Here is a 20,005-nt window from a genome sequence, read left to right on the forward strand (position 1 = left end):
AGCAAGGCTTCAGAATTCTGAGAGAGAATGATTTCTCTATACCAGAATTATGTACACACCCACATCATCAATCAAGGCAGTTTCAAAACTGCAAAGTCTTGAAACTTTCAATTCCTGGTTATCTTTAGGTGTATTCCTCCAAAATGAAGGCATTCTCCAAGAAAGAGGAAGATGGAAGAAAAGCAGTTGTGATCCATCCCAGGAGCTACATTCTGAGAGTCCCCAGGATGGAAAGGGATGCCCCCGGGGGGCGCTGTGGAGCTGGCCAGTCTGGAGGGCTCTGCCAGGACGTGGAGTTGGGTCTATCTCCAGAAAAAGATGCCAAAGGACCCAATGCATTTTGTTGTACTGAGAGATTGCTACTTTTGCAGGAAAGTTAGCAATGAGTTAGTAATAAGTACATAGTAGCTAAATAAATGAAAAACAACAACAACAACACAATAATTGTTAACTCCAGGAAAAAGAAAAAATGTTGGAAGAAAGAATATTACTATAATAGTGCACTTCATGGCCTAATAATCACACGGCAATGGGGTGTAAGCACTGAAGATTGATTTAACCAAAATTATGACATACTTCTATCTGGAGAATGGAGGAGTTGGAGGTGGATAGGGAGATTTAAGAGAGCAAAACCTCAGCTTCCATGTGGAAAGTCGATAGATAAGATCTAAAATCTAAATAAAATCTAGGTATAGCCATATCAATGAGTCATTTGAATATATGGAGATAAATACCATGGAAGAAATAGCTAAAAGAGTTCAAAGTGGTTGTATCTAGAGAGTGGGAATAAGGGTATGGAGCAGGAGAATGCTCATTTCTATATAAAGCTGGGAGAACCTTTGCACTTTCAAAATCATAAATATGTGAAACTATTTCTTTTCAAAAAAGTCAATAATAGCTAGTCGTTGCAGAATCAGTATTTGAACCCAATTCGCTCTGAAGTCAAACCTCTCTTTATTATCTCAATTTTGCCTCTCAAAATAAATGTTAATAATTATTTGCTCTAAGACTCTGATCTTCTTTTGAGTCTGGTTGGTGCAATTCACCCAACAGTCTTCAGATTCTCCAAGCGTATGGTCTGTGCTGATGTTGTCGACTGTGGTCGTCCTGGTGCCCAGAGGCCCACCTGGAATAAGTAGGCTCTCACAAAACATTGGCTTGGCATTAGATCCAGTTTCTCCATCTCTAAAGGTATTGGTTTCAACTCTTGAAGTCTGCATCCCTCATTTAGGGCTGTTTCTGTCCTGCCTACAGACATGAGCATCTCAGTAAGATGCATGTGCAGAAACGAATTGGAATTGCATGATCCCCTAGGAGACCCAGGGTCTGAAGGATGGGCCTCACTGCCCAAATACCTGTGGCTTCCTAGAAAAAGGGGCAGCCCCGTCTGGGGTCCGAGGAAGGCGTCGCGGTGCCGGGTAGCCGTGGCCCCGTGGGACTGTTGAGCACTTGGAGTGTGGCTAGTCTAAAGTGAAATGTGCTGAGTTTGTCAAACATACACCGGACTGAGCACTTAGTACCCCTGATGTATCCAACATCTCATTACTGTTTTGCCATTATAAATAGTAACATTACTATTAATGTTGAAATATTTTAGATATATTGACTTTAGATATACATTATTAACGTTAATTTTATCTGTTTCCTTTCACTTTTTTGAAATGTGGCTCTTGGAAAAATCAAAAATTACAAAACTGGCTTGCTTTGTATTTTGGACATCGCAATTTAGACTCTAGCCCTTTACTGAAAGGCACAAAATCACAGACTTGGCACTTACTCTAAAAAGTTGGGAAGAGGTGTTTATGCAATCTCGATGCCTTAGGCTTCATTCAGCATTACTTAAGCAGCACCTTGTCCTCCAGAGTCCCGAGCCCTGGCCCAATCCACAGCTGCCCCAACCCTCCACGTGCCTGTCACAAGCCAGCCCGAACCACAGGAGGCAAGGCAAGGTCAAGGTGGCGACATAGGCCCGTGCCCCCTCAGGGGCCTGCAGATGTTCTCGGGGGGAACTGCAGGCCATTCCACTACTCTGGAAAGCTTGACAGAAAAAAAATTCTACAGCTTCCCAAGTATTGCCACCTCGGCTGATGAGACCCGTGGTTCCTGGCCCGCGGCTTCTAGCAACCCAGCCAGCAAGGTTGGTGGTCTCCGCTGGTTGGAAGCTCTACCTGGCAACTGTAAATCTCTCTGGTTAATGAAAATGCTGAAAACGAATTAGTCATGAAGATGTGATCGGAGAGTCAAAATCCCTCCCAATGCGCTGTTCTTAGAGGCCGTCCCTGAAGGCTGCCCTTGGTGATGGCGAGTCCGGGGGCTGCTGGTGAAGGTAACGGATTCCCTCCGGGTCCTGGTTCTTGGGGGTTTGGTCCCCACGTTTGGCTGCTAAGTGACAGAGTTTCCCCCAGGGATAATATGTCCCTGCCATGTGCATCCCTCCAAAATGCATCGAATTTCGAGATTTGGAAAACTTCGATCATTTCACCACCTGGGATGAGGAGCAGCCTGTCATCACTGCCCAAGCCCCATGACCAATCCCCATGCTCTCTGTTCAGCCTCACCGACTCCACGCCTTGGAACGTGGCAAGCTTTACACTATCCCGTCTCCAAGGACTAAGCCAGAGTTGTAACCACAAGTTCCTTAGTTTACGCTACAGCTCTGCACGCCACTGTCCTGTCGTGCTCACAGAACCAGCTCTTCACCCTCATGGAGACCACAGGCACCCGGGCCCTCCGAGTGCGCTGCCCTCCCCCTCTCCTTGACCTCCACCGGCGCCTCCAGCCCTCAGCCTTCGGGAAGGCCGCCTCGACCAGGGTTAAGGGCATGTGCTCAGGCGCAGGCTGTCTGGGCCTCATCCCCGCACCTTCCTTGTTACGGCCTGTGAGACCACAGGCAGGTTACTTCCTCTTTCTGGGACTCAGTTTCCTTACCTGTACTCTGGGGTTTATGAGAGCACCTACCTCATAGCGAAGGATGGGATGAATAATTGTATATGTGTATATGTACATATCATGGGATAATGTGGGTAAAGCTTTCTATGGTCCCTGGATCCTAGACGCTCTCAGCAAGTATTAGCTATCCTTAGTTGTTACGTCTTTCCACCTGCTTTCTTCCCTCAGCCGTTGGGGCTGCTCAGAGAAAGCTGGAGCGTCAGACTGCTTGCCTCTGCTGCAGTCCGCATGCTCTCACACCGGACCTGCCCGCAGCCCGGCCCTCAGTGCGTGTGAGCTGTGTGTGTGTGTGGGCACAGAAACTTTTTATTCACAAATATGTGGTCAGTGTGCCTTTTTTTTTTTTTAAAGATTTTATTTATTTATTTGAGAGAGAGAGAAAGAGAGCACGAGTGGGGGGAGAGGGGCAGAGGAAGAGGGAGAAGCAGACTCCCCGCCGAGCAGGGAGCCTGATAGGGGACTCTGATCCCAGGACCCTGAGATCATGACCTGAGCTGAAGGTAGATGCTTAACTGACTGAGCCACCCAGGCGCCCCAGTGTGTCTTTTCTTGGTGATGGTTTTATTAAAATGTATTTCACATGCCATATAATTCACTCATTTAAAGTGTACAACTCGGGCGCCTGGGTGGCTCAGTCGGTTAAGCGACTGCCTTCGGCTCAGGTCATGATCCTGGAGTCCCGGGATCGAGTCCCGCATCGGGCTCCCTGCTCAGTGGGGAGTCTGCTTCTCCCTCTGACCCTCCCCCCTCTCATGTGCTCTCTCTCTCTCAGTCTCTCTCTCTCAAATAAATAATAAATAAAATCTTTAAAAAAAATCATTTAAAAAAATAAAGTGTACAACTCAGTGGATTTTAGTATATTCAGAGTTCTGTAACCATAACCACAATCAATTTTAGAACATCTTCATGACTCTCAAAACAAAGCCCATACCTTTTGCAGTCAATCTCCACTTTTTCCCCAAGCCCCCCACCCCCACCCCCAGCCCCAGGCCACCACTAATCTGCTTTTTTTCTCTTTAGATCGGCCTATTCTGGACATTTCATGTAAATGGGACCATGAAATATGTGGTCTTCCATGACTGTTTTATTTCACTTAGCATAATATTTTCAAGGTTCACCCATGGTGTACCATGGATTAGCACGTCATTCCTTTTTATGGCCAAACAATATTTCATTGTACGTCTCTTGGATTTTAGACTCAACTCTGATGTAGGGGGAGAATTTCCCCCACACCAACAAGCAATGCTCTGACACTAGCCGAGGGTCCCACAACTCAACTCCATTCTGACACTATTTATCTGGAGACAACATCAGATCCCACAGGTTAAGTGTTCAGTCTGAAAGAGGACTTTACCTCCATTTTGACCTCAGTCTGTACTTCCTAATTGATTAAGTTCTTTCCAACTTAACTCAAGCAAAAGACCAGAGGGCAAAGCATCCTGTGAGGGGAACCAAAAGTACCCCCTCAAGCCATAAGGACTGCCCTGAGCCAGCCTGTGATTGACCCCAAGACAAGGATTACCTGACCTTCACTGCCCACCTGCATGTACCCACTGACCTTTGTTCCACATTCTCCTTTTAATTAATTAATTAATCTATTTATCTATTTATAAAGATTTTACTTATTTATTTGTCAGAGAGAGAGAGAGCACAAGCAGGGGGAGCAGCAGGCAGAGAGAGAAGCAGACTTCCCGCTGAGCAGGGAGCCTGACCCTGGGATCATGACCTGAGCTGAAGGTAGACAACCGACTGAGCCACCCAGAGCCCCCTATATTTCTTATTATAAGTCACAATGTCACAGTGTGAATATAACACATTTTGTTTATTCGTTTATCAGTCGATGAACACTTGGGTGGTTTCTCCTTTTTGGCTATTACGAATAATGCTGCTATGAGCATTTGTATATAAATTTGTGAGTGGCCATATGTTTTCATTTCTATCGGGTATATGCCAGGAATGGAAATGCTGGGTCCCATGTTAAGTCTATGTTTAACCGTTTAAGGAACTGCCGGACCATTTTCCAAAGTGGTTGAGCCGTTTTACATTCCCACCAGCGCTGCAGGAGGGTTCCTGCTTCTCCGTATCCTTGCCAACACTTGTTATTATTCATCTTTTTGATTATAGCCATTCCAGTGTATTTGAAGTGGTATCTTGTTATGGTTTTGATGTGCATTTCCCCGATGGCTAATGATGTTGAACCTCCTGGCCATCTTTTTAGCCATCACTTGCTTATTAACTCCTGGATTCCCATGATGGGTATTCTAAACATGTCCCAAACTTCCTGAGGTCCCAGCTCCTGTCATCTCCAGAGATCTCATCTTTTCTGCTATTGTGAAACATCTCCATGGACTCATTCATTCTTCAACAAATAGTTATTGAGCCTCTTTTCTGTGACATGGGCTGATCGCTAGGGATACATGAATCTCCAAGCCAAATGCTTTGCCTTCAACCCCCATTTGTGCCTAGTCTCTGTGTGCCCTTTACAGCCTGCTGGCAACATGGCACCGTGGGACTCCTCTGCTTAAAATGTTTCAATGGCTCCACGGTGCCTTTGGGACAAAATTTAATGGCAAACTTCATGGCAACACAAAGTTCTGTCTAGAGCCACCCTCCCGGCCATTCTCCTTGCCATACAACTTTGCTACCATCGTAGGCTCCAAATGAATAATTCTTTCATGCAGCCCAGCCCTTGTTCTCCACTGCCCACCTCTCTACTGTAAGCTTCTCCAAGGCAGGGGTTGATTCCTGCACATCCTCACTTTTCCTACAGCCCTAAGACGATACTTGACGCATTGAAAGGACTCGATACCATCCAGCCTACACGATACATTTACCATTCAATTCATAGATGAATGGGGGGGAAATACGTGAATGGAAATATGCCATTCTGCCAAGCAGTGAGATTTATTTTGGGTTTTAGTTGGCTGGAGGTGGCCTCTACTCTGATCCTCATTTCACACGGTCCAACCAGAGTGATACGCCATGCCAGCTGAACTTGTGAGGCTTTCTTTTCCTTTTTTTTTTTTAAGATTTTATTTATTTGAGAGAGAGAGTGTATGCACGAGAGGGAGGGAGGGGCAGAGGGAGAGAGAGGAGCAGGTTCCCCACTGAGCAGGGAGCCTGACGCGGGACTCGATCCCAGGACCCTGAGATCACAACCTGAGCCGAAGGCAGACGCCCAACTGACTGAGCCACCCAGGCACCCCTCAAGGCTTTTATTCAAGTGTTTATAACAGATAGTGATGAGTTAAGGGGTTTTAACTCATGGCAAGTTCAGACTTGTTTGTACCCCGTAGGGTTTTCAGCAAAATGAAATAAAATGATAGCACATAAAACACCCATAATCCGAATATAAACACGTTGAACAGAGCCATGTTGGGGAGGCTGTGTGGACATGTGGAAGACACTGGAGCGTTGGAAGTGTCCAGTCATGTTGTACTTTCCCCTTTTGTCCTCGTCGAGGCGGGACAAAGATCTCTCTCCACCCAAAATGCGGGGGAAGTGTTTTCCTCTTGGATGGTTTTGTTGAGGGAGGGGATGGTGAGGACGGAAGTGGGCTTCTCATGGAGTATCCGGCCAGGCCTGGCCCTGGGGGAGACAGGATGCAGGCGAGCCAGCCCCCCCCCCCAACCCCCTCTCATCAGGCTGTTTCCTATTTTCAGAGGTGTATGTGGTGGCCCGTGTGATGCAACAGTCATAAATGCATTGTCCTCAAATCTAAACTGGGGCGGGAGGAAACGCCTGGCATTTATGATATGTCTGTCTTCTTATTCGCTGAGACTGTTGTTTGGGGGAGATAATAAACACGGTGGAGATAGCGTTTTCAGCGATCTTTGTGGGCATAACGTCCTGATGAGGGGCTAAGGCACTGACGACATCTGAAGCAGGGCACAGCTCTCCGACAGCCTCAGCTTGCCCCCAGCTCTTCCCTTCTGCTTCCCTCCTTCCCTCTCCGCGTCCTCCCAGTCATCCACAGGCTCACGGGGATTGCCCTTGACTCCTCCCCAGGGGACTGATCAATGGGGGGGTGCAGGGCCTCAGTTGGGCCCAGCTCTGAAGGGCCATCCCGGCTCCAGGGCGCCCCAGGGGACCAACCAGAGCCTCTGGTCTGCCTGCACCACGAGGCTGCCCCTCCCTCTCCCAGCCCTGCTTCCCCCACTCCAGGACAGGTAGGTCTCCTCAGGGCACCCCTGAAGCCGCCCTGCGCACATGCCTGCCTCAGAGTGTGGGTCCCAGGGAACCCAAGACACGTGGAGGCACGGAGGGGTAAAGGTACAGAACGTATTCCAGAAAGTCAAAGTAGTCCAAGGCTGGCAGGCTGGAGGATGTGGGGCGTGCAGGACATACCGCGCGGGAAGCTACTCCTGCGGTTTGAACTGAACGTGCAGAGAAGGACCTGTGCCTAGTTTTCTCCAGAACCTAGCCTGCAGGGCCGCCCCGAGCCACTGAGGCCACACCTGTTATAAACTGTTTATGACGTAGAGAAAATGGCGGTTTATAACCTGAGTGAATCACAACCCAGAAATGCCGGGGAATCATTCTGTTTATCAAGGCTTTTGGAAGGTCAAAGCTACAAAGCAGCCTGAGAGCACATCCCATCCAAAGGTCTTCAGTTATCCTGTGGAGGTGTGAAGGCCCAGAGAGGAAACATGACTTCAGGTCAACACAGATCCTGTCAGAGCCGCCCCGGGAAGTCTGTCCACCACTCCTCGGGTCAGTCTATACTTCATACCTAATAAGAGCCTGGACGTAAGCCCTTTGTCCTCATCCTCGTACTGTGACAGTGACTTGTCCAAAGGAGTGCAAAATGCCCTTGAAGATGACTGCCATCCAGCTTCCCCCAAGGCCGTGGTCAGGACAAATATGGAAGCCATAGAAACCACAGCTGGGGGGACCTCTACCTACGTGCTTTTATTTAGAAGGGACCTCACGTGCTATAGTCACTTTGCTTATATTCTATACTCTCATTCAAGCCTCACAAAGACTCTAAGAGGTGGTAGGTGAGCTCCCATTTCACAGGTGAGAAGACTGAGGTTTAGGAAGTAGAATGCCTTGCCCAGGACCTCCTAGCTAATATGTGGCAGAGCCTGAATGTAAACTCAGGTTCGTTTGGTTCCAAAGCCTGTGTTCTCTATTAAATTGTGTTCCTCAGACTAACTTCTCTGATGTAAAACCTAGAATCCCACAGTCCCAGGGCCACAGAAGTCTAGGATTTGAAGGGAATATATGCATCTTCTCTGTGCCTCCTTCCCCACCTGATACCTGGGCTCCCTCTAGGCATCTTTGATGAGATGTATCCATTCAGTGGTCCCAGACCCTGGTCCTATACAAATGCTGGGAAAAGTTTGGGAAGCTTATTAGAATATGCATATCTGGTTGTCATCCCAGAAAGGTATTATTAGAAAGTCCCCGCGTGGCTTCAGTGCAGAGTGGGCCTGGGGACAGTTCATGGAGCCACATTCCAGTGATGGGGAATGTCCCGCCTACCTCTGGAGTGGGCCCTGGCCATCACTGCCCCCCCTCCCCAAGTCCTGCCCTCTATTCCCTCTCCTCAGCTAGCTCTGGCTCTTAGAGCATCCCTTAGATTCCATTGAACCCCATCTCCCTGTAGCTTTTACCTACTGGGCCCCATTCTACACTTTGGGTCACACAGAACACGTCTAATTACTCCGTCACAGGGACAGAATTGATGGCATCCAAAAACGTCTCCAGGTTTTTCCTTCTCTTAGAGACAACATTCCCAGTTTCGTCGCTTGCATCTCCCGTTATTTGATGCCAAGTTCATAGACCATCTGTGTCATGTTCTGAAATCATTTGGGTGGTCCACGTTCTTTAAATTGTGGCACCCAGAATCAAAGGCCACACTCCAGGCGTGGTGGGCTTGCACCACACAGCGGGGCCTCTTGCTTCTCTGGCCCAGACCCGGCCTTCCTCTGAAAGCACCGTGAAATTAGATGAGATGTTCTGGGTCATAGAAGGGTTGGCTTCTGTGGAGTTCTTGGCCAAACTGAGTTCCACAGGTATCTTTAGTACATGACGCTGCTGAGCGGGGTCTCCTCTATCTGCTACTGGTGTCGTTGTTGACTTTGGACCCAAGGTGAGGACCGTAGATTTATTCCTATCACATTCCCTCTTTATTTATTTATTTATTTATTTATTTATTTATTTATTTATTTATTTATTTATTTATTTATTTAAGAGAGAGCGAATGAGAGACAGAGAGCACGAGAGGGAAGAGGATCAGAGGGAGAAGCAGACTCCCCGCCGAGCGGGGAGCCCGATGCAGGACTTGATCCCGGGACTCCAGGATCATGACCTGAGCTGAAGGCAGTCGCTTAACTAACTGAGCCACCCAGGCGCCCCTCCTGTCACATTCCCTCTTGTCAGATTCTCCAGCCTCTTGGTTTTTTTGGTTCCTGCCTCTCCCCTCAGTAGATTGAGTGTTCCTTCCTCTGAATCTTTCAGACTGTCTGTGTTCACACTGGTTTGTACCAGACTCTCTAGGCCACACAGTGGTTTGTGGTTACTGCTGTACCAGAGATCTTTACTCTGAGCCATGCCATATCCCATACTCATTGGTATCTGTATGTACATGCAGATTTTATATTGACATGATACATAGATGTCGTGGACACACTTGGTGCCCACCTCAATCTCCTTGGCCCTCTTTTACCAGCTGTGTGTGTCTCTTTCCCAGCTGTTTAACATGTGTTTTGATGCTAATAGTTTGTACCTGTGACCTTCAGAGGATTTCCTGTGGACAAGGAGGTTCTTGCCCCTACAGAGCGCCCCAGTGCTTGGGGGTCATCTACCTCCCCTACCCACCCCCCCCTTCCACCCCGACCAGGGAATGACTGGCTGATGGAGGAGTACAAACACCCTTTTGTCTTAAAGCACAACTCTGAGGTGCACTTATACTCCAGAGCTGTCCATGGAATCAGGCTGGATCTGGAACTTTGCCTAAAGTTGTGCCCTTGCTTGCTTCTTCCTCTTCCTGTGTCTCCACTCCCTTCCTGGTCTCTCCTCCTCCTTAGTAATCATATGGATCCTTGGCTCAGAGTCAGTTTCTGGGAGAAGATAGTAGTCATAGAATAAACAGTTGGATCTGATACTCTACACGAATACACATTTATAAATATCTCAAGGCTTTTTTATTTTTTTAAAAGCAAAAAAAAAAAAAAACCCACTTCCCATTAGAAATGAGCTATTTCACTTTTGATATAGATGCAAATACAGGTATCACTCATATTCTGATCAGTCCAAATGGGATTTACTGAGAAGTCACCAATCCAGAAGCTTTCGGGCAAATCTAAATTACTCATGGAAGGAAGCATGCTTACAAAGGGGGATGTTCTTGTGCCACCCTGCTCAGGAAGGCCCCTAATTCCTTTAACATTTCTCATCGGACTTACTCCTTCCCTTCTGTGAGGACTTTTTTTTGACATTGGGTGGAGCCTGCTTCCTCTTAAAGATAGTCACCAGGATATCTTCCTGAAAAAATAAATACATAAGATTTCCGCCCTTGCACCTGCAACTTTTCTACTACAAACCCATTTAGCTACTTGGAAAAGTCAGAAGGACACCTGTTTTTAGATTTGCCCCTTTGTGTTTAATGCACAGCCAAGCCTCAGGGCTGAGAAAGGAATCACTTGTCCTTAACTGATTCCCCTTCCTTCACGATCTATACAGTATTGGCTTACTGCTCACTAGGGTGACCTACGATTCACAAAAATCCTCCAGCTTGTGCTTGGTCACTCAGTTCTGTTGATTTTCTGTCGTTTGACTTCCTCCCCTCCTTTCCTTTCCACTGCTGCTGGTGGCCCTCGTACAGAGCCTCTTTGTCTCGCATCAATACCAAACCCGTGTCTAGACAGGTTTATAAATGGTGTGCATCTGGGTGACTTGGCCAGGGTGTTGGGTTCCTCTCAGTCCGCTTATCTCTAGAGCCTACTCTCTTCTCCTACGGCCCGTGCATATGGGGTGTTTCTTGTTCTACTTCACCCAAAGGGGCTCTATAATTCAATACCCTTGTCCTTGGGTTGGAAATGTGTCTGTCTTTTATTGTGAAAGTTTAGTCCCTGTTTAGCACTCAGAACAGGACTGTTAGGGCTGAATGACAGACAAGGGAAGCTTCAGAGACGTAAGAGCGAAGAGCGCACAAAGTATCAGCAAGCCTGGCTTTGCTTGGGCTCACCTACTCTGTGTCCTTGTCCAGCGATTCAACTTCTCATCGTCTCTGCCAAGAAATAACGACAGTCTGTGCGCCTCAGGACTTTGCTGGAGAAATGGGTCCCCTCATTAGCCCCTCAACTAAAGATGCCAATAGAGAGTTTGGGGAGGGTTCAGCAGAGAGCGACAAGGATGATTCTGAAAGAAGAGGCTGGGAAGATATGATAGAATTCTAGAAGTAGGGTGAAAGAAGGAGGTTCAGTTCAGTGATTGATTTCAAGAGAAGAAAAAGTGTCTATACAGACATCTGGAATTTTCTATAGACCTGTGCTTCAGCAGGGAAATTCAGGAATGTGTGAGTACTACTGTGATGGGAAGGATGGCAAGTAAGGCAGTCCTGTCATAGCTCCTGTTCCCTTCAGCCAGAACAGCCATGGTCCTTGGTCACCAGAGCTCATGCTGGGCCCAGAGTAGACCAAAGCAAGGTTGAAAGGGAGCAGGGTGACCTTCCACCCCAGAGCCCTACCCCTATCCCTCTCCCATCTGCCTCATCCAACCTTCAGTTCTGTAGGCTCTGGAAGACGTCTGGCTGGAGCAGAAGTGCTCACCTTTGATTCCCCTTTAGAAAGGAATCAATCTTTCCATCTTCTCCTCCAGAACTGTTCACAGAAACTCGTGACTATGACTTCGTTTTTGACTTCTTCCTTCCATTTTAGATCCACTTTCCATATATTTCTCAATCCCAAATTGCCTTCCCACTTTCTGTCCTCCTTTCCCACGTCCCAGGGCCTCCCCACTCTCCTCTCTCTTGCAGTTCCATCCATGTTGGCCTTGTTGGGAAGGGCTGTGGCATCTGTCCAATCACAGCCCTTAGTGACAGCCAGTGTGGGGAACTTTCCTAGCTGGGATAATCCTGGGGCACTGACTGCTTCAGCTGGCGAACTGCCTGGAGACCCTAGCCCACCCTAGAAGCTGGGTTGGCAAGGATCTTGGTTTCTGTTTTGCTTGACCTTGAGTGAGTTACAATATTGCTCTCTCACACCATTTCTTCATTCAACATTTAGCGTGCACTTGCAACATTCCGGTTATTGCTCTACACAGAGATGTAAACACGATCCGATTACAACGAAGAGCTCACAAGCTGCTGTGCAGTCTGCTGCTTTTGTAATAAACTATAATACAGCGTGAAAAGTATTATATTAACAATATGAAAAAGACTTGGGTAGACAGAGGGAAAATTAATCCATGGACCACACTTCCTTTCAAATGCTGACTCCATCTTGGGTGGACACTTGGGTGGTTGCCATAATATAAATAAACATGGATGATGCCAGGCTATTCTGACCCTGTCTGAATGGCAGCCCATTTCCTTTCTCCCCAGGACAACATAACAAAACAACAATAATCATTAGCTTCTTTCTACTGAGATAACCATGCAGATATTTCTAACCCATGTTAGCTTTCAACAGCCACATTTTGACCATCATCACTATTTATTGAAAGGCAGACCCAGCTTTTAGTTTTACAAAACTCTCTGAAGAAGAGTGGGCTGCGTGGAAGTAGGATACGAAGAGACCTCTCGTGGAGGGTGGGGGGATGGGAGGGTGGTACAAAGGCAGTGGACCTGAAGTTAGAACACTACAGGTCTAGTTCCAGTCTATTCACCAATTAACCTAATGTCCCTGCACCTCATTTGCAAAATAGGGACAATAACAGTATCCATTTTGGGGGGTCATGGTGAGAATTGGTTGAGAAAATGCATACAAAGCACGTAGAATGCAGGCACAGCGGTGGTGGTGATGACAACAGGCGAGGTGACATTGGGACAGTCGCTTAGAAACTCTGGCCTCAGTTTCCTCATCTACAAAATGAGTCCCACAGGAGCATTCGGAATTCTGTGCAGCAACAGTTTTTGAGCATCTTTCATGTTGGTGCTACACTGGGGATTCAGAGAAGGGCAAGGCAAGGCAAAGCCCTCACCCTCCAGAAGCTCACCACTGCGGAAGGGGACACACGTGCGCGCGCGCGCGCATACACACACGCACACGCACACAGATGACTCTAACAGAAGACAAGATCCCAAAGAACTGCTAGGTTCATGAGTGTGAGTGTTCAGGGCAAAAGAGTCCTGGAGAGCTTGATGGGGAGCAGTGTTGGACCTGGGCTTTGAAGAGTGAGTAGAGAGAGATTGTCTTTCCCTGCTGAAAGACACTTTATCTTTAGGATAAAGGCCAAACCTTTTAGTTAAGTATACCAGGCACTTCACGATCTGGCTCAGCATCCTTCTGCTGCTTCTCTATTTGCCCCTACCAGTGCCCCTCACACTGTGATAGTTTCAGTACCTAAAAAATATGCCACACCTGCTCTTGCCTCTGGCCCATCTTTGCACATGCCAGTTCTCTTGGTCTGTAACTCGCCCCTCCCTCTGCTGGGGGAGAGGTGCAGCAGAGCGGACAAGGACGGCACTGGGATCAGACTGTGGGGTCCAGCCTAGCTGTGCCCCTGCCAGCTGATGGGGCTGTGCTGTGTTACTCAATCTCTGGGTGGGTCAGTGTCCTCATCTGCAAAATGGGGATATAGGATAATAATAGTGCCTGCCTCAAAGGGTGGTTGCGAGGAGTAAATGAGGTAATACATGCAAAGTGCTTGGCAGCTGGGCCCGCAGTAATCACTGAATAAATATGAGCAATTGTGATCAACACTCTCCACCTGGCTTGCTCCCGCTTCTATTTCAGGTGTTAGCCTAGTCATCACCTCCCCTCGGAGTCCCTGTTGCGTGCTCCCGTTGGTATCTCCTTTTCTACCAAAGCACCGGCACCTGTCACCTCTAGGTATCCCGACCGGATTGCAAACATCATGAGGACAGCGCCAGTAGACTGTGTTGGCTGCTGGGAGGGACACATGGTAGGCACTCAAATAATGAATGACAAGGGCTGAGGGTTCCAGTGATGGATGGAAGCCTCCTGGGGGGCAGGCGGGTTGGCCGCGGGCCGCTGAGAACCGTGAGGCTGAGCAGGCCGGTGGACCCTGACACCGCAGGCAGGAGAGAGAGCCCGGGCGTCCAGGGCTCCCGCCCGCCCCGCGAGGCACCCTGGGCGGGCGCTGCGCCGCGGGCAGGAGACGGCGCGCCACCCGGCCGGGTCTGCGCCCTGGGGAGAAAATGCGGCCGGACGGGTCGGGCGAGCGCGCTGGGGCCCCGCCCCGGCCCCGCCCCCGGCCCCGCCCCTCCGTGCCCGCCCGCGCCGCCCCCTCGACGCCCGCCTCGCCGCAGCCGCAGCCCCACCGGCCCGCACCGCCCCCACGCAGGGCGGGCGCCGCGCGCTTATTCGGCGGGGAGCAGCGCGGCCAGCCGCCGGCCGCCGCTGCGGGATGCTGCGCTCCACGTCCACCGTCACTCTGCTCTCGGGCGGCGGCGCCGGGGCGTCCGGGGCGCCCAGCAGGAGGGTGAGTAGCGGGGGGCGGAGTCCCGGCCGCCTGGCCGGAGCGGGGTCTGGCTTTGGGGACGCGCGGGAGCCGGTCCCCCGGCCTCGACCTCCCCCCCACCCCGGACTCAACTGTCCCGTCGTGTCCCAGCTCCGGCCGTGATCCTTCTCTCGACGTCCAGCCCCCGGCTCGTAGGGCTTAGGGGACTTTCTGGAATTCCCAGAATTTTCCTCTCCTTCCTGCCCCCTCTGGCAGGCCACGTTTATTGGTGGCACGAGTTTAAAAAGCAAGAGGAAAAGATTCCTGCAGTGTCCCTACTTGAGACTCAAAGGGAATGAATGTCTTTAACACCCCAACTTGCCTCTTTGGAGCGGTTAAAAGAAAAGGTCACTTGTCCCCACTGGTGATAGAATAACACCGATTCTCAGGGCGCCTGGGTGGCTCAGTCGTTAAGCGTCTGCCTTCGGCTCAGGTCATGATCCCAGGGTCCTGGGATCGAGCCCCGCATCGGGCTCCCTGCTCCGGGGGAAGCCTGCTTCTCCCTCTCCCACTGCCTCTGTTTGTGTTCCCTCTCTTGCTGTGTCTCTTTCTCTTTCTGTCGAATAAATAAATAAAATCTTAAAAAAAAAGAATAACCGATTCTGGAGTGAGCTTAGCCAAGGTGTAGGCTTCACTTTACAGGAGAGATCAGCAGCTGGTCCCCCCGGAGCCCGGTGGTGTGGGACTTGGGTTTCTGCAAACCACTTTCTTCATTCGGATTTCAGTACCAGCACCGTGGCAGCAAGGGGAGCCCTGGGCACCATCTCCAGGGAGGCTGCCCTTTAGAAGCGCTCTGTTTCTCTGTCACCTCGGTTGCATTTTTCCTCCCCTCTCCAGATGCTCTATGAAAGATGCTCGGCACATGCAGGTTGCATCTGTCCGGGTCTGTATCTCTTCCAAGATCAGCGCCTCAGAGTGCACTGCCAGGCACTGGCCTTGTGGCTGTTTAGTTCATCCATTCCTCATAGTATTCATGGAATTTATCACTTGGTGTCTCTTTTCTGTGGTTGAGACTTCTCTAATCATGTTTCCCAAGTTTTAGCTAAACAGATGCCTAAGACCAAGTCAGGACCCCCTTTGGCACTCCCGACTTCTAGTCTTGTACACATGCCTATTTGCGTTTCCATACCTCAAACAAGTGACTAGCGGTCACCTTCTGTGCTTTCTTTAGCTCTAGAAGAAAGGCATTGTGTTATTCTTGGGTGTGGGCCAAGTGGTGGATTCTGCGGGGGGGTGGGTGCGGGTGTGTGTGTCTACGTGTGCATGTGCGTACACCAGAACTGTAGGGTTGACAGAACCCTGGTTGTCCAGTTATTAGCTTTGCAAGTGGGTTTCCAAGCCTTACTCCAAGATAGGCATTTGCCTTTTTTCTATGGAAATCCTGCACAGTTGGAACACAGTTGTGATTGAGAAAGAATGAAGTCACTGAAAAGCCAGACCTGAGCCTGGACAGAGTCATACATGGGACCAGATTGCATGAAAGTGTCAAGTGCCCCCCAGAGATGGGCAGCTAGAGTGGGTGGGTGCAGATGTGACGAGCACACTAAAGAACCTTTCTGAAGATTGTTTTTCTCAAATGTTTACTTTCAGGTATTTCTTTAGTTGTAAATGGCACAGAGGACAGGCAGACTGTTGAGAAGGCTTTGCCTTTTGAATAAGACAACCAAAGTACTTTGAGCTGGAGGGTGTCAGGGACCTGAGTCAGACCACGTAGGGCTCTTCTGAGCACATGGGTGCTGGCACACTTGTTCAGGAAAGAAGATATCTAAAGGTTCTAGGGTTCCCTTTATGATTTCCTCTGCTCATGATCTGCAAATGCCCCAGGTCCTCTCTAGGTGTATATGTGTGGGGCATGGTTAGAAGATGTGATCCATTGATGGATTTTTTTTTTTTAAACATTTATAGCTATCCTTCTGGAGGATACAGGGCTAGGCATTGGGGTCCACTCTACCCATGGAGGCAGCCCTTGTCACAGACTACCATCGTACAAAGTGAGGGTTATTGTTATAGTGAGGTACAGTGTTAACACAGTTGGGTGAAGCTAAAAGGAAGGGTTCTTCCCAAAGCAACCGAGGAAGACCTCCCTCTTCAGGAGACATTTGAGTTTAGTCTTGTAGGGTGAATAGGAGTTTGTGGGGCGATCAACATTGGGATACCGAAAGGAGGAACTATTACTCATTGTAATGTAAGTCTTGGCATATACTGTATCATAATGGCATATTGAATTTGCAGACACTTTTTTTTTAGAAAAACAAGAATGGGATGTCTTGAAAATAAAATTGTAGACCAAGTAATCATGAAAAGTGTTCCTGAAGTCGAAAGTAGTTTGTCAATAAACTCTGTCATCCTGTCTTTCCTCTTGGATGTTGGACAAGTGATGGTCTAGGACAAGAACACGCTAGCTATCAACATAGTGTTTCTGCTTTATCCAAAGAGCTTACCAAATTAGGGACTGCAGGAGAACCAGGCTGTGTTGGTCCAGATATTCAGGCCAACTAGAAATGGTGGTGACAGCTGACACTGAGCAGGGAGTTTTCTGAGTCAGCCACCCAGGGTGGTGTAGCCAGACCAGACTGTCACTGGTTATCCCCAGTGGCTGCCACTACCATTTATACTTCCTTCTTATCTGAAATCATCTCTCAAAGGAAAAAAAAACCGGTGGGAAAGTAGTTTCTATCAGCTGATAAGCAAAGGGGCATTTATGGATGCCAAGCAGCAGGGGTTGTGAAATTAAAAAAAAAAAAATCTACCTTCAAACCAGTTGCGCACTAAAAATAGTTTTATCTATGGCAACAGCAGGAAGATAGATTGGCTGGAGAATAACCACAGACAACATGATGCCCTTAGAGAATGAGGGAAAACATTTATAAAAATACTGACCTTGCTTCACGATTTTGAAGGGAATTTTGCAAATGAAGTTAATCCCACTAAATGAGCCTTTGAAATGAAAGGTCAGCTGTGTGGCCAGGTTGTGTGTGTTGAGGGGGAAGGCACGTGATGCTTGGTGCAGCCAGATGCTTTTGGTGAAGCTGTTCAGCTGGGGCGGTGAGAGACCGAGATCTGTCAGGGGTTTCCTCCAGCACCACGCAGTCTCGATAATAAGAGATTGTTGGCTGGTGTTGCTGGTGTTATGGCCCCTCAGTGGCTCATAAAAAGAAAAACAAAACAGAAGCAAACCCCAAAAGGCCACAGGATAGGACTGTCTCCTCCCCTGCTCTTGCTGATATTTCTTTCTGTTTGGCAATGGCTTCCTCTGTCAAAACCCAATTGGCCTGCCAGTCCTCACTCCCTAGCTAATGCACACTCTTCTAGGTCCCATTTCTGTCTGATTGGCTCAAAGAATTTTCCTTAGCTGGCCAGTGAATGGGTCAGATTTACTTCCTTTTCACAGAAGTATCTGTGTGCATAACTTCTGTATCAGTGGGCTCTGAGGAAGGGACGTGGCATTGTGGGACCTCGGTGTCTGGTGGAAGGAAGCTGGCAGTGGCACCCACCAGGAACGGGTGGGCAGGTGGCCCACTGCGCCCAGAAGACAGGCTGGCTTCTCACCAGGGCCCCCTGGACGCGGCCCTTGACAGGCCAAGTTGCGAAGTTTTGGAGCCTTGGCATCCTCAGGCCTTAGCCAAGAAGCTTCTCTCACTGAAGTGTGACAGTTGCAGGCTCAGAAAAAACGTCCCAGCCTTCGTGCTTTGGTTCACCCAACTTACCGTGTCAGAAGTAGGACGAACAGACCCGAGTCTTGGGGACTCTTAAGGAAACTTGATTTCCTCAAGACGGCGAGCCCGTGGTTCTGCAGAGGGTGTGGAGTGGGATTCTGGACCCTTCTGTATCTTCAGTGTCCTGCGAGAGGGCTGCATATGTGGTCTGCGTCACAGTTCATCTGTCCTGCGCGCCCATCCCCGAACGAGACACCCAGATGCCCGAGCTTCTGATCACTTGGAAAAGCCTTTCAAGTCAGTCAGCCTCAAAAATGGTCTAGTTGTGCTCGAGGAGCTGTGGATCCAGGGCTAACTAACCAGAGACCATGTTGAAGAGCTTCCATCTGAAATACTTCCAGCCATTACCTGCGTCATGGTCTTAGAGCTTCCTGTGGCCGGCTCCTCCAGCCCAAAACAGTTCCAGTGTTCTCCAGGACACAGGGGTATTTCCCTCTGTCTCGATTTAGGTGAGTGATTATTTCCTAAAGTTCAGTTCATACTGCTGACTCTTACTTGTACTTAAAGGCCAGAGTGCCCTTTCTAAAATGCAGAACGCAGTCCGCAGATGACCCTGTTTCAGGAGCCCCCTTGGTACTACCAGCAACAAGTACAAATTCCATACTTGAGCACCCAGGCCTTTCTATCTGGCCTTTGCCTGCCTTGTCCCCCTCCCACACTTTGTCCAGATATTCCAAATTACTTGCCATTCCCCAGGCTTTCCATGCTGTTCTCCGCCTCCTTCATGCTTCTTTGAGAAAGGGTCACTTCCTCCAGGGAGCCTGTCTGAACTCGCCTTTTCCGTGTTTTCCTAGAGGCCTGTGCACCCGGTCATTGCTTGCATCATCTATGATTAACTACTTGAGGAGAGGGGTTAGGGACCCTCCCTCCCCAGGCCTGGTATAATTGGTGCTTGAAAAGAGGAGGGTGTCACTGGGGTCCTAAAGGGGCCACACTTCACACTGAATTGGCAAACAGGAAACGAGGAAGAGAAGCTTGGGATAAAGCCAGCCCATCACCTCTGGCCCACCTGGGCAGGAAGCAGGTGACAGATGGATGGGAGTGCTGGTCCAGGTGAAGGCTTTGACAGTTCTGGGAAGGCCTCCAAATAGTTCAGTTGCCTCATCCTGTTGCACAAGTTGGAGTTTCATTCCTTTGGTTAAGTCAGTGGTTCTCAACCCTGGTTATACATAGAATCACTGAGAAGCTTAAAATATCTATGCCCTGACCCCACCCCAGACAGTTTAAATGTGAACCTCTGAAAGTAGAGAATAACACTGGTGTTTTTCAGGAAGCTCCCCAGGTGATTCTAATGTGCAGCCAAGAATGGGAACTACTTCTTTAGTCATTGCTGTCTTACAGCTTTCTTGGGAATACAGACACTCCTGGGACAGCGCTCTGGAAGGTCCCACTGGCTTTGTGAAAGGTCAAGGTGGTGGTGTGGGGAGGGGGGGGTTCCTAACACTCCAGGTCATGCTGGTATTTGTGTGCATTCATTGACCTGCATTTTCTCTCTGCATGTTGGCATTCCTGGGCACATTGTGTGCTGGTACAGAAGTGAGCCAGTGAGGGCAGGAAGGAGAGGTCACTGTCTCTATATTTATGAATTTTGTCTGGAGTCTGTCCTGACACGGGAAAGAGGGGCTCGAGAACACCATACCCCACCTACAAAGAGTCCAAGTATGTAGATCAGCTCCTGCCCCCTGGGCCATATTTGGCCCTCTTGGCTT

General features: G+C 49.0%; 1 protein-coding gene across 3 annotated transcripts in view; it reads left to right on the forward strand.

The window, feature by feature from the left end:
• The first annotated feature begins 14,395 nt into the window (after positions 1 to 14,395).
• MYZAP (myocardial zonula adherens protein) overlaps positions 14,396 to 20,005 on the forward strand; it is an 87,382-nt gene continuing 81,772 nt past the window's right edge. For all 3 annotated transcript variants that reach the window (XM_034994173.1, XM_034994174.1, XM_034994175.1), the window contains exon 1: positions 14,396 to 14,562. In XM_034994173.1, coding sequence (XP_034850064.1) covers positions 14,488 to 14,562 — 75 coding nt within the window. In that variant the 5' untranslated portion in view covers positions 14,396 to 14,487. The remainder of the gene's footprint in view (positions 14,563 to 20,005) is intronic.

This window comes from Mirounga leonina, unplaced genomic scaffold (genome assembly GCF_011800145.1).
Source record: "Mirounga leonina isolate KUSES-001 unplaced genomic scaffold, KU_Mleo_1.0 Mir_91, whole genome shotgun sequence".
NCBI lineage: Eukaryota > Metazoa > Chordata > Mammalia > Carnivora > Phocidae > Mirounga > Mirounga leonina.